This window comes from Leptopilina heterotoma, unplaced genomic scaffold (genome assembly GCF_015476425.1).
Source record: "Leptopilina heterotoma isolate Lh14 unplaced genomic scaffold, ASM1547642v1 Lhet_462, whole genome shotgun sequence".
NCBI lineage: Eukaryota > Metazoa > Arthropoda > Insecta > Hymenoptera > Figitidae > Leptopilina > Leptopilina heterotoma.
Window position 1 is genome coordinate 497,852 of NW_025111094.1, and position 14,355 is coordinate 512,206.

The following is a 14,355-nucleotide window of genomic DNA, read 5'->3' on the forward strand; positions in this document are numbered from 1 at the left end:
TAAACATGTTATACGATCAGAGATTGTTGCCAATCGCCAGAAGAGGGTAGAAGTATGCAGAGCAAGCACAATGGCTGAGCTGTCATATTCTTTGAATTACATTACTTTCCAATTTTTTCTTTTTCAATAACGTTTACGCATGGATTTAAACAATCTTTTCGGTGATTATAATTTAGAAGACGCGTATTTAGTGTATGAATGCAGATTTTGTAAAAAGTATCTGTGTTCAGAGAAAAATTTGTTGGAAAATGTTTGTTTACCTATTTCAGGTCTTTTAAACCAGTCAGTGCCGTTCTATTGGGCGATAATCGGAAGTCTCATTTAACTTACAAATTTCACAGACTTTCCAACACTTTAAAAAAATTTATTGTCAAATGAAAGTAGCTTGTGTAAGCATTAACCTGTCATTTTAAAAGAAAATACAATCCTTTAAAATTTTGAGGTTATAAATATATATAAATTGTTTAGTCTTTGATCAACTCAAACAAAAATCATTAACTAACTGACAAAAATTAGAATCAAAGATTCCATATTCCACACCACTGAAATATTTTCTTACAAATTTGACCATTTTAGATGAATTCGGAAACACTCACGAATAGTCAACGCATGCACTCACGTTAAACTTCGACAATACTTGATATTAGTGACTAATATCAGAGAGTTAGCATAAGTAGGGGGAAGTCCTCTAGTACCGGACACATAAGCGTTTCATAAAAATAAAACTATTTAAAAAAATATGACTTCATTTATGAATTAATTAACTCTACAATATATAACACCAAACTCAATTAACAAAAATACAATATTTTCATAAACTTTTTTTAAGTTCAATTTAGTTTTGGTGAAAAAATACAACAATTTTGATATAGTCCCTAGTACATCTGACATCCCTAGTTCATCTGACACATGTCCGACTATAGAAAAAATAAAAAAAAAACTCCGCCTACTGAAGCTGTCGTTATTTTTTATTAAAATGATTATATTTTATTAAATACTTGAGTATTTGTAACAAGTTTATATAGTTTTTATTCTTGAAAGACTCCTTTAATCGATAATAAGCTTAAAAAGCAAGTAGCTACTTGTCAATAATAAAAGATCGTATCCTTAAGGTTATGTTATTCAATGGTCACGTGACTTATAGTAAAGTATATGGGACACGTGACCACTAAATAACATGACCTTAAGTGTCCGACCACTAATGCATTTACCCTATATGATGTTAACATATTTCGAAGTCAGCTTATGTAACTAAAGTGACCATCTAAGAATATTTTGTTTAGCACAATTGTCAACTTTTTGAAAAGTTAAAGTCAACTATTTAAAAAGTTGAAGTCAACTATTTAAAAAGTTGAAGTCAACTATTTAAATAGTTGAAATTAACTTTTTGAAAAGTTAAAGTTATTTTGACTGGCATCATTGTATCCTTATAATACAAAGATTGTATTTTTACTATACTGTTTGTATTAAGAAAACAATGATACCAGTCAAATTGAAGTCAACTATTTGAAAAGTTGAAGTTAACTATTGGAAAAGTTAAAGTTAACTTTTACAAAAGTTAAGGTTAACTATTGAAAATGTTAAAGTTAACTATTGAAAAAGTTAAAGTTAACTTTTTAAAAAGTTGAAGTTTACTATTGGAAAAGTTAAAGTTAACTTTTTCAAAAGTTGAAGTCAACTATTCAAATAGTTGAAATTAACTTTTTGAAAAGTTAAAGTTAACTTTTACAATAGTTAAGGTTAACTATTGAAAAAGTTAAAGTTAACTTTTTGAAAATTGGAAAAGTTAACCATCTACCAAATCTATTAAATCCTCACAATGTCAATGAAACCATGTTATCAATTTACTGAGTTAGAATGCTAGAGTGTTAGGACTGTAATCGTTTTTAATTGACTTAGTATAAGCATGATAACCTCAAAATATACACTGAGAGACCTTTGGAACTGTAGCGAAACAACATATGTGACAGCGGCTCCACTACAGTTTTGGTGCGCTGCCGTACAATTTTGGGTGTGTGACTGTCCAAAATGTTGGTGAGCAGCTTACCAAAGTAGTGGGGATACCGCCATTGGTTTGCAGCTTAACAACTTTAGGACTGTCACTCGCCCAAAATTTTTCCGCAGCAACCCAAAAGTATAGTCTTATAGCGTTTCACCAAAATAGTCAGTAGCAGCCTATCTAAAGTCTGCTGCTGACCCAAAGCTTTCTTAGTGTAGTATATATTTTACATGAATTCATATTTTTAAATATTTAAAGGAAATTCAATTTTTTCAGTTTAAATTTATTAACTTGTAATTTAAATTTCATATGTATCCTCACGAAGTAAAGGGAACCTTACGTCGAAAAAAATTAAGTCTTAGTTATTAATACGAGATATAGATTTCAACTTTTTGTTTAAAATAAATTAGTTTTGATAATAAATACATATAAGAAGCAAGAAAAATTGAACTTTTTATTAATACTAGAAAATTCACTTTGAGGTGAGACGAAATACATGGGAATCAGGCGGGATCATCTTGTACACCCATTGAGGGATCACCTTGCCCCAAATGCCACTATTTTGTAATTTGTTTGTAACTTAACCTACGAGCTCTGTTATTCCATAATACCAATCAGAACGCTTAATTAAAGATATATACTGAAGCTGTAAGTACAAGAAAAATGGAATTACAGCTGCTACAACAAAAGTTATCTAAGTACAAAGTTAAGCTTTCCTTAGATCAAAAGTATGACATTTTTATTTTTTACAATAGAATTTTTTTAATGACGCGTGTTGTCATGACAGTTTGACTGATTCATATGTATGTCAGTGGCAACGTATTACCGTATTTGCTTAAAAGGTTACGCTAATAGGCTCTCTAAAACTCAAAAGAATCATCTTGCCCCAGGGGATCATCTCGTACACCTTTCCCCTACTTTGGTAGATATTTACCTGCGTGTGTCACAGTTTGTCCAAAAGTTGGGTAAAATGAAAGCCCCACCACGTAACTATACTGTCAGGACTGAATGTAAAACTCTAGGAGCCCTTAGTAAATTTCTTACTTAAACATTATTTATAAATTCGTTTTAAAATCTATGAAAACTTTATTACATACATTAACTTTTAACAAAATAGTCAAAAAAAGATAAAAGTTATTAATTGTCAATAATTAAAAACAATAAAGTCAAAATTAAAAGTATCATAAGGGTACATAAATTTCCGGATTACGCACTTGAACCTCCCTGTTGAAAGTAGAAAGATAAAAGTAGATAAAAACTGATAGATAAGAATGGATAAAAGTTTTCTATCCTTACTAAGTATATACTTTGCATCTTTTAAAAATTATCTTTTTCTATCTATTTAAATCCATCCCAAAGAAACATTTTTTTATCATTTTATGGTGGATTCCACGTCAGTTCAACACACTTATTTTCATGACTTGTTGGGATTTGGCAAAAGTAAATTTTGTTAAATTTACAAAAGTAAGACATTACTTTTGTAAATTTATTACTTTTATAGTGATAAACAACTCCACTAAATATTTTTTCAAAATTTTGAAAATTACCAAAAATATAGCATTTTTAAAATTTTTGTCTTTTTTTTAAAGTGCTATAACTTTGGTTCTAATTAAACGATTTTGGATTTTAAAAAAAGGATTTCTTTGGTTTTAAGTATATTTTAAGTTAAAATTAATATAACAAAAAAAATTCAAAATTTTTTTTTTTAATTTTGAAAAATCTATTTTTGAAAAAACATCATCTTCGATTTTTTTAAATATTTTACTAAATGTTAGGCCAAATGTGCTTTACATGTCCTGTAAGTTTGGTCTTGAGATCTCAAAGGGATTCGGAGTAAAAAAATAAAACGTAACCACATATTACGAACATATGGGGCAAAATTCCTCAACTGCGCAGGTAAAAAAATAAATTTTTGTTATGGAATTTTAAAATTTTGATTCTTTTGAAAATATCTTTTTTCGATTTAATATATTGATAAGTAAAATTAATCAAATTTAAAGTATGAATAGTGATTTTTAAAGGAATTTTCACGGGCTATAAGCTGGTGATAAAAAAGTTGTTTTCTTTCAATTTGACCTTGAAATTCAAGGTCAAATTCTTAATTTCAATATACAGTACAACCCGGTTAATACGATCCCGTTTAATTCGATTTCCCGCTTAAGACGCTCATTCATGGTGGTCCCTGCAATTAAAGACATACATTTTATATCCCACCTTATACGTTTTCCTGCATAAAACGCATTCTTAGTGCGGTCCATACAGAATCGTATTAACCAAGTTCTACTGTATCTCAAAATCGGTTTTTTTTTATTTTTTTGTAATCTCTTCCAATCGAAAGCTTACCTTTTTTCATATGAGCCATGTTAAAATCAGAGTGGGACCATTGAACTTTTTGAAGAAATTAATTATAAATCATCATTTTCTATGTAGAATAATGATAAATTATTATTTTCCTCAAAAATTCTCATGGTCCCAGTCTGATTTTTACATGGCTCATAGAAAAAAGGTCACCAGCTTATAGCCCGTGAAAACACCTTAAAAAATCACTATTCATACTTTAAATTTGTTTAATTTTACTTATCAATATATTAAATCGAAAAAAAGATATTTTCAAAAAAATCAAAACTTTGGAACTCCATAACTCAAAAAATATTTTATCAAATTCAAAAAAAATTAATATTTACACTTCTACTAATAATAGTAACATTTTAGCAAAGTTTAGAGAAAATTCATTTTTTTACCTGGGCAGTTGAGGAATTTTGCCCCATATGTTCGTAATATATGGTTACGTTTTATTTTTTTACTCCGAATCCCTTTGATATCCCAAGATAAAATTTACAGGACTTGTAAAGCACATTTGGCCTAACATTTAGTAGAATTTTGAAAGAAATCGAAGATGATGTTTTTTCAAAAACGGATTTTTAATTTGTCAAAATTTCAAAAAAAAAAATTTTTTGGATTTTTTTTATATTAATTTTAACTTAAAATATACTTAAAACCAAAGAAATCCTTTTTTTAAAATCCAAAATCGGTTACTTAGAACTAAAGTTATAAATAAAAATTTATATTTAAATTAAAAGACTTTAAATAAAAAGACAAAAATTTTGAAAATGCCATATTTTTGGTAATTTTCAAAAAATATTTGGTGGAGTTGTTTATCACTATAAAAGTAATAAATTTACAAAATTACAGCCAAATCTCAACAAGTCATGAAAATAAGTGTGTTGAATTGACGTGGAATCCACCTTATATCTTTTAATTTCTATCCATATAGATCTATGTTGAAATTGTTTCTTATACATTTCTACCATAAAAAATTTTTCTTATTTTATCAAAGTAAAAGAATAAAGTTACTAGATTATCACTAGACCGCCATTTCAATTTATTTATTTATTTATTTGAAAAATATACGGGCATTGCCCTTTCGTACAAAGTACTAAATATAAGAGATAGTATACAAAAATAAACGGCTGCATTATTGTTATAATATCAAGAATTCCACGTATTGTTAGACATTTTTCAATTATATGACAGGCAGCGGTATAAATGTCTAAGGTAGAATTAGCATAAATGTAAAAAGTTCCTACAATATATATAAGGTAGATTTATAATTAAGTCTTTCAATAATAAATGTTCAACTGATTGTTCATGCGGTCCCAATAATATGGCACTAAGCAAAGAATCACAAAATAATTGAATTTACACTAGGTGAAATGAAAACTTTTAATTTGACAGATGGCAAGAATCATAAACGAAAAACAGAAGTTTGCTTCTCAATCCTCTCTCATTCTGACAGTAAATTGAAAACAGTAGTGAGTCAGCTATCGAAGTACCTTATGCAGAGTGAGAGGGGATAACACCCAAAAGACTGTCAGAACCATGTGATTATGTCCACACCAACATTGCCATCAACAGGACTTATTAATTCTATGTGTTGAATTACACCATCTTGCGTTGAGTGTGCGTGATAATCATTGGTGAGCCATGACGAAAAACGATGCGCGCGTTCACCTCTCCAGCTTGTTGACGCATTTCCAAAATCCCTCTCAAATTTGTCATTTCCTCCAACTGAGCCTTCGTCATATCCCAAGAAAGACGGAGGTTTTGCAGAAGAGGACGATGAACATCATTCCTTTTCGCTACCAAGAAAGATTTGTGAAGCGCACGTGCATTCTCCACGGAGTTGCAAACAATTTTCACAGGTCGCGGATGTTTCTGATTCTTTGCGAAAGTACCAAGTCTAAATATATTAGAATTTTGAATTAATGCGGGAGAAGAAAATTTAGAAAAAAGTTGTTTAACTTCAGAATCAGAAAAATTAGTTTCAGACTGATTATTGGGAGTGCTTGCATTCTCACCAAGACCAAAGAGAATAAGATTACAAGAACGAGACAAACGATCCTGCATTTCTGTCATGCAATCGCGAGTCAAAGATTGTACATTTAATTTTTGTAAAGTACCTTCTACAGCAGAAATTCTCTTAGTGTGGTCAGTGACAGTAGCTATACAGTACCGTCCGAAATTGTCAGTCCACCCATTTTCAAAGGAATGACAAAAATTTTTTAACATAAAATTCATGAAAAGTAAAATTTTTTTTGGTTTATATTTTGAAAGACGATAAAATTTTGAAAAGAATAAGACCTTACAGAAGTCATTTGGCCAAAATTTGTAGAAGATATTCTTAAAAATCGTCATTTTCAATGTTTTACAAAAATTTGAGTAACTTCTAAAATAATGAACGCTTTTTAATAATCTTAGGCTTATTTTAAAGACCATTTTCTACAGAATAAGAATTACTTATAAGCATTAACCTGTAATTTTTAACTTGGAATAAGCATGACGTCAAAGTTGGACAAAAAAATTCAAAAAATTTGAAATAATATTATTAAAAGAAAAATAATTTTTGAAATTCAAACATATATTTTTATTAAATTTTCTTGAAAAATCTATACCATATCATGTTTTATATATGTTCTAGAATAGTTTTTAGTACAAAAAATTGATTTCAAATTTTTACAATTTTTTTGTCTAATTTTGACGTCATGCTTATTCCAAGTTAAAAATGACAGGTTAATGCCTATAAGTAATTCTTATTCCGTAGAAAAAGACCTTTAAAATAAGCCTAAGATTATTAAAAAGCGTTCATTATTTTAGAAGTTATTTAAATTTTTGTAAAAGATTGAAAATGACGATTTTTAGGAATATCTTCTACAAATTTTGGCCAAATGACTTCTGTAAGGTCTTATTCTTTTCAAAATTTTATCGTCTTTCAAAATATGAACCAAAAAAATTTTAGTTTTCATGAATTTTATGTTAAAAAATTTTTGTCATTCCTTTAAAAATGGGTGGACTGACAATTGCGGACGGTACTGTAATATCATCAACCTTTTCAGAAACAGCATCTACCTTTGCTGACAATTCGGTAATGGATGTTGACAGTGACGAAAAGTTTGCTTTTAATCCCACTTGTAGATTACTGATAGCTTTACTAATAATTTGCTCGACACTTTTACTGGTTATACTTTGGGAAGTATCGTCACATTGAGTAAGACCAGAAACACTCGGATCAGAAAGAGAGGACTGCGAAAGAAAACGCGACTTGCAACATTCTGAAAAAGCACCATTGTCAAGCAATGCAACACGGGAGGCACATTTTCGATGATAGAGAGAGTCACACTCTTTACAAGGAACGGAGTTAGCCATCGTCTTATTACACAGTTTGCATATTTTGGCGGTTTTAGATTTGTCTTTGGACGCCATGTTTACACAAGGCGACAAATAAATTAAAAGTCAAAATCGGAAAATTAGCACTAAAAACACCAACTGATGTAATATTCATTGGCGTTTCATACTATGCATGACAGTAATTCACTTTTAAAAGTGAATAAGCAGAACTGGGACATTTGAGGTTTTTTGAGGTTCTTTCTTTCTCTAATGCACTTGTTTCTGAACAGCATTAAATATTAATCACTTATTATTTTTAACGGTTTTAACATCATTTTCTAAATAAACAGTGTAGTATGTACATTATTACTGCACATGGTCGGGCGCAAAGCCTTCAACTTCTCTCAACGAACGTAACTGAACGAAGGAATCTCATAATGTCGGACGCAATGATCAGCTGACAACGCTGACGTCAGTGATGCCAACTTTCATGCGCTTTATAATTCTGCTTTTAATATAGCATTTCAAATGTTTAAGATATTTTATTCAAATATGTAATAAAATAAATATTATTGGAAAATGGAATATATGCATATAATATATATTTTTTTCAAGGACTATAACAAATTATTTCTTAAATATTTGTTGTAATAATATTTAGGTGTATAGAGTTGTCAAATACCCTTCAATACTGTTATATAATATAATTTAACTACTTGGTTGAATTAATTGACTTATACATATATAGAAATTAATACAGTTCAGAAAATTTTTCAATACTTTTATATAACTAAATTTTAGTTTGCAAGTTATCTATGTTATTCGATTGTTAGTAAAATTAACCATTAGAAACAATCATAATAGATCCTAGATTTGAATACCATAATGCTTGAAAGTCAAAGATATATTTAGTTCCAGACTACTAAAATTAAATAGAATTAGCCTATTTACAATTAGAAAATTGAAAATATAAATTGAAATAAATTAACGTATTAAAAATAAGAAAGCATGAAAAAAATAGTTTGAGATTTAATTTCAGAGATTTATATATAGATATTAAACTCTAATTAGATCATGAGATAGAAAAAATTGAAGATTATTTAAAATAGATAATGTTTGATTTGATAAAAAATATGATTAAGAAAGATTGGTTTCCTCTTCGATTGAAACAGGTAAAGAAATTATAGATTAAGATAAAATTTAAATTATTCGTATGGATGTGAAATACAATGGATAAATATAGGGATTACAAGAGATTAACAAAGAAAAAAACAGAATAAATTTGGATTAAAAAGTTAAGATAAATAGTGATTGATTAAATTTTGAATTAAGAATGTATTAATAAGGATTAAATAGATAGTGTTATGATTGGTTTGGATAACATTCTTGAGATTTATTTGTATACACCCTACTAAAAATAAAATCACAAAACGACAGAAATTTAGTCAGAATCTCTGATGATTTTAGGCTGCATTTGTTACGATTGCAGCCACAGAACGTCAGGCTTGAGTCATATTTAATCAGAAAGCTTCAAACCTAGTCAGGTTTTTTATACAAAGTCGACACCCTTTTTTACCTGGAAAAAGGTCAACTGACCGTCATAAAATTGAAAGGAAATCTTTTTATTTGTTTATATTCATATTTATTTAAAGATTATACTTGTTTTTCATCGACTTAGAATTCATCTAACAATATGCGCAAATTATGTATGCAATATATACTTTGGAACTTAAAATAAAAAATGATATCCTTTTTTATTTATCAATTACGGTTTTCGAGATACGTTACAGTATTCTTAAAAAAATGTTTTTTTATAATAAATTTTAGATATTTGTAATTGTGGAGATTTCTAGATTTTGAATTTATATTCATTTTACTTGAAATTTTAAAATTGCAAAACTTTTGATCAATAAAAATTAGGTTAGAGACCCAAACCTCCTAACAATAGACCCGCGATTCTATTGTGAAAAAAGGGCTACGCACAAATTTCAAGTTTTAACGGAACTTTACATTTACCGGCTATATTTCGGTGAGGGGCTGTAAATAAAAAAAAAGATTTCAATGCTCAATAATCGCAATCCATAAACATCAGGATTCAACAGGAGCATAAAAAATCCTTTAGTCAGAATTAACCAAAAGCTTCAGGAAACGTCAAAGTAGTCACAAAACATCAAAATTTCTGACGTTTTCTCTTTATTCCTGATTTTATTTTTAGCAGGGCAAATTTATGTGGATGAAAAGAAGGATACATATGGATTGTCATGGGTAACTATAGAATAAAACAGGAATGACACGAATAAAATAAGATAGAAATAATCTATCTTTATTAATCTTTTGGATTAAAAAATATTAAATTGGATAGAATTTGTATCCATATATTTCTAACAGGGCTATCACGTGATTTAACCTAACCTATACACGTCATGAACCAAAACTGAAATAAGGATTTACATGTTCTATTACTTTCAGAAATTGGGAAAAGAAAGAATAGTAAACTAAACTAATAATTAAAATTATTTATGAAAATCCACAATATTAGGTTGTTTTTTAACAGAGAAACCATTTTTATAATAGATTTTTAATTTCAATTAAATTATTCTTTATATAATATAATTAAAAAGTGCAGACAGGATACTCTTAAAGCTCCGTAAAGATATTTCAAAAATAATATTTTCAATGCGAAATTCTACATGAAAGAACAACTTTTAGAAATAAATATTAGATAATCATTATTTATGGAGCAATCAAAATGATGATATTGTATTGTTAATATATATTATTATATTGTTTTCCTACTACAAGACAAAAAAATGTTATCTGGAAGAGCAATAAGTTTCTCTAGAATAGCAAAAGTCTTAACTGAAACAACTAGACCTTTTTATTTTTTTTAATAAAAAGTTTATTCTACATAAATAAAACATATATTTAAGCTAAACAAAATTTTATTTAAACCAAATAAAATTGATTTGAAACAAATAAAAAGTCTAGCTGGTTCTGAGCCAAATATATCTTTTTTCTGGGTGATAAAAGTAATCATTATGTTATTGTTTAAATTTAAACAAGGAATATTAAAAATGCTATATTAATCAAGTAATTTTCTGAGTGCATTTGTGATTTTTTTTATCGTATTAATTAATTTGTAGTTAAAAAATGGTACTGATCTTTCAATCATTGAAATTATTTAAAGTTATATTTTACATGAAATTAAAATAATAAAGATTATAAAGGCAAATTAAAATGTTTTATTTATTGCCAAGTAAAATGTTTTATATAGGTACTCATAATATTTTATTTCTAAAACTTTGTTTTTGTGCCTGCATAAATTTATAAAAGAAAAATATGTATACATATGGAAAAATATATATACTTGTGTCTTATTCGCATGAAAAAATCTGTTGTAATATAAATTTCAAAATAATTTATCTTCCATTTAGTTATTTATTCTAATATAAAATAAGATTTGTTCAGATAAACATTAATTGAAGCGTTGGGTGCAAGAAGGGCGCATAACAAAAAACGACGAACGGAGATATTTCAAGTTAAAGTTTTAATCTTTAATTATTCAAAAACTGTAAATGCAAATTAAAAAAACTTTTTTTTATGCAATTGGGCATTTATTCAGCTATCAATTTCAAGTGTTAACTTGACTGTAAGTTGTGACTAACTATTAAAAAACAATTTTTTTCATAACCTATTCATACGCCCTTTTTGCACCCAGACATTTAATCAGTAAAATTTTTACTTCAAACTAAAAATAACTTTAATTTTAACATATTTTTCTCTATATTTTTTGAATTTTTTATTTTTAAACATATATTTAAGGCTTAAATCATTTTTAATTTAAAAAAAAAAATTTTTTTGCATGAAAATTTTTAAAAATATTTTTTTAGTTTTTATATGATAAAAAATTTATTATTAATTATTGAGAAAAACAATACCCATTTATATAATCTAACAAAACAAATAAACTTTATTAATCGAATTAATTTTTATGAACAAATAACAATTTTTTAAAGCTTAAGCTTTTCTTGTCAATATTCCTCGGACACGTTAGAGTCTTGAGAATGATCGGAATCATCTTCTTCAACAATATTTTGAATTTTTTTAGGTGGTCTACCACGAGGTTTGCGAGAAACTTCTTGATTGAGAGAAGAATTTCCTTCCTGGATCAGGACACGTTTTAGCCATTCGGCATTTTCTTTTTTCATATAAGGAGTTAAAGACAAAACGTCAGTTCTTTTGGCATCTTTGACCCCTGAAGGTTTTACCAGCTGCAGACTTAGTTTTAGTTTATCTTTTGGTAATTTGTTTTTTTCAAAAGTAAACTTGCAATCAGTTGAAGTATAACTTTTTGAGCTCGTTATCGTTCCATGCGAATCGTACGACAGTTTTACATATTGTTGAATCGAGAACCGCGTCTTTGTAGTTTTTGATGTGGGAACTTTTGAAATGAATTTTTGTAAACCACTTGACCAATCTTCAATAAGGGAGCTTGCATTGATCACGTTGAATGGGCTTGGATTCTTCCTTGCTGATGACATTACATGAAAATATTCATCCACATTTTCGACAGTTTCATGATTTTTCAATATTTTGCTGTATTTTCCAAAGTTCCTATCACATTGATTGTAGGAATGTCCTCGCACTGGAAATATGTGTTCAATGATGATGTTCAAACTGCTTGCCAACCATGTGCAGAACATAACGACATTTATATTTTTATTTTGCCCTCCGCAGGAATCTGAGTAAAATACAATTTTTTTGATGGTAGGAAAATCCTCTAGTTTTTTTTTAATAAAATGATAAAGGAAAGAGCAGACAGTGTTTGAATCTTTCTTTGCTTCTGTTTCTAAAAAGCAATAAAATGAACTTGATCCATCGTTATGGCAGTGAACGTTGAAATTATAAAGCCACAACAATCTTTTGTAGAACTGCGAAGTAACGTTCAGTTTCGGCAGTGGCAAATTTTGAGCATAATCAAACTCGATTATCAGTACATCTTTGGCAAGATCATTTTTTAAGTCATCTAAATATTTCTTTTTTTCAAAATTGTAGACTCTGGTTTTTTCCTGGTGAATTAAATATTGATGCTTGCAAGGATCTTCAGCATTAACTTTCAATTTAATTTTGCATTCTGTGCAAAAATCGCACACATCTGTCCTTGGTTGTCGAAATGAATAGATACTGTTTTCTCGAAAATATCTGTGATAGGTGTTGTAACTCATCTCCAAAGTAGATTTTTTCTGATTAAAATAATACTCTTTAAAGGAAATGTAAAGCTTTTGTACGTTCAAGTCGGGATTTTCAAAATATTTTCTGTTATTGGCTCGTCCATAATGTGAATTTTCGCTTGGAAATGTAGCCCAATGTTCTTGAATCATAGCGTAAACATCTTCAGATATTTTATTAGGTCTGTTGTCATGTTTACCTCTTCCATCTTTAATTTCTTCACCTTTAAAAGCGATTTATAAATTATCATTTTTATTTATTATTATTTTTTTATTACTTATAAATATAATAAATCAATTTTTTTCGATTTTTGGAAGTCGTATATAAAAGGTAAAAGAAAAACACATATATACGTCTTCCAAAAATAGAAAAAATTAATTTATTAAATAATTGTGCAAAAATTTACTAAATATTTATGTATAAATTTATTTTTTATTTATTAGCTACTTATAAATATATTGAATTAAAAAGAAAAGTAAAGCTTTTTTATTAAAACGAATTAAAACACTCTTAATCGTACCGGTCAATTTAAATCGTTGAACTGTTCTTAAACGCTTTTCTGATATCTGCAATATCGACAGTAATAGTTTTCTGCATACTGGAATTTTTAAACTTTGTACAGTCAAAAAATATTTCCATTGGTTTTCTCGCCTTATTTTATCATTTCCAACACTCTCTGTAAGTTTAACAAATTTTTCAAGACATGACATTAAAAATATATCTTGTCGTTCTTTTTCTTCGAAATTGTGAAAGTAATCGAACAGTTGATTTTGGTCATTTATTTCTATTTTCGCAGCACATTTCTTTGAGCAACATACACTTGTTGGACTAAATACTTTCCCCGGTTGGAAATTACCATTTGTTGCTTCATAACCCTCACCAGTGGCTCTATTTTTTTTTCGAACATTTCTTTTCCACTTTTTTTGATTTTTTACTCTTTTTTTACCGTTATTGGATTCCAAATTACAAACAGAATCATCTGTACTTTCAGAATCACTTGTATTTATGTATTCTGTAGTGTCTGACATTTTGTAACCTTATTTTAACTATAAATATCCTGCTATGGATTGTCAATTTTCAATTGTTTTTAAATTTTACTTTAATTAAAAAATATTTAAAGCTACGCAATCGAGTAACATACGCAAAGATAATTATTTCTAGCTTCGTCAAAAAGCCTCCTAACGAAATGAATTTTTGGTAATATAAACTAGAGGGTATTATTATCATTCTCATTCAATAATATCAAAACGGGCGTTATCCGCCTAACGCCCTTCTTGCACCCAACGCTTCAATTTTACTTTATTCTAACTTCGTAAATATATAATTATATTTTATTAATAGTTTTAAAGTTAAGTTGAAATCTTCAAATAAATTATTATTAATTAATAAATACCGTAAACTGGGGCTATTAGGAATACCGGGGCTATTAGGAACAAAATTCTGTTTTCGGGTGGAGTTGATGC

General features: G+C 28.1%; 1 protein-coding gene across 1 annotated transcript; it reads right to left on the minus strand.

The window, feature by feature from the left end:
* Positions 1-11,694: 11,694 nt before the first annotated feature.
* Positions 11,695-13,920, minus strand: LOC122507356. Its single transcript, XM_043620016.1, has 2 exons — positions 13,413-13,920; positions 11,695-13,115 (listed from the first exon to the last, which is right to left on the minus strand). The coding sequence occupies exons 1-2, from the start codon at positions 13,918-13,920 to the stop codon at positions 11,695-11,697; spliced, it is 1,929 nt and encodes a 642-aa protein (XP_043475951.1).
* Positions 13,921-14,355: the final 435 nt, after the last annotated feature.

Excerpts from the sequence above, each read along its gene's own strand:
- LOC122507356 (XM_043620016.1), bottom strand. The coding sequence starts at position 13,920 with ATGTCAGACACTACAGAATACATAAATACAAGTGATTCTGAAAGTACA. Across the intron at positions 13,116-13,412 it reads TCAACGATTTAAATTGACCG|GTGAAGAAATTAAAGATGGA; the intron begins GTACGATTAAGA and ends TCGCTTTTAAAG.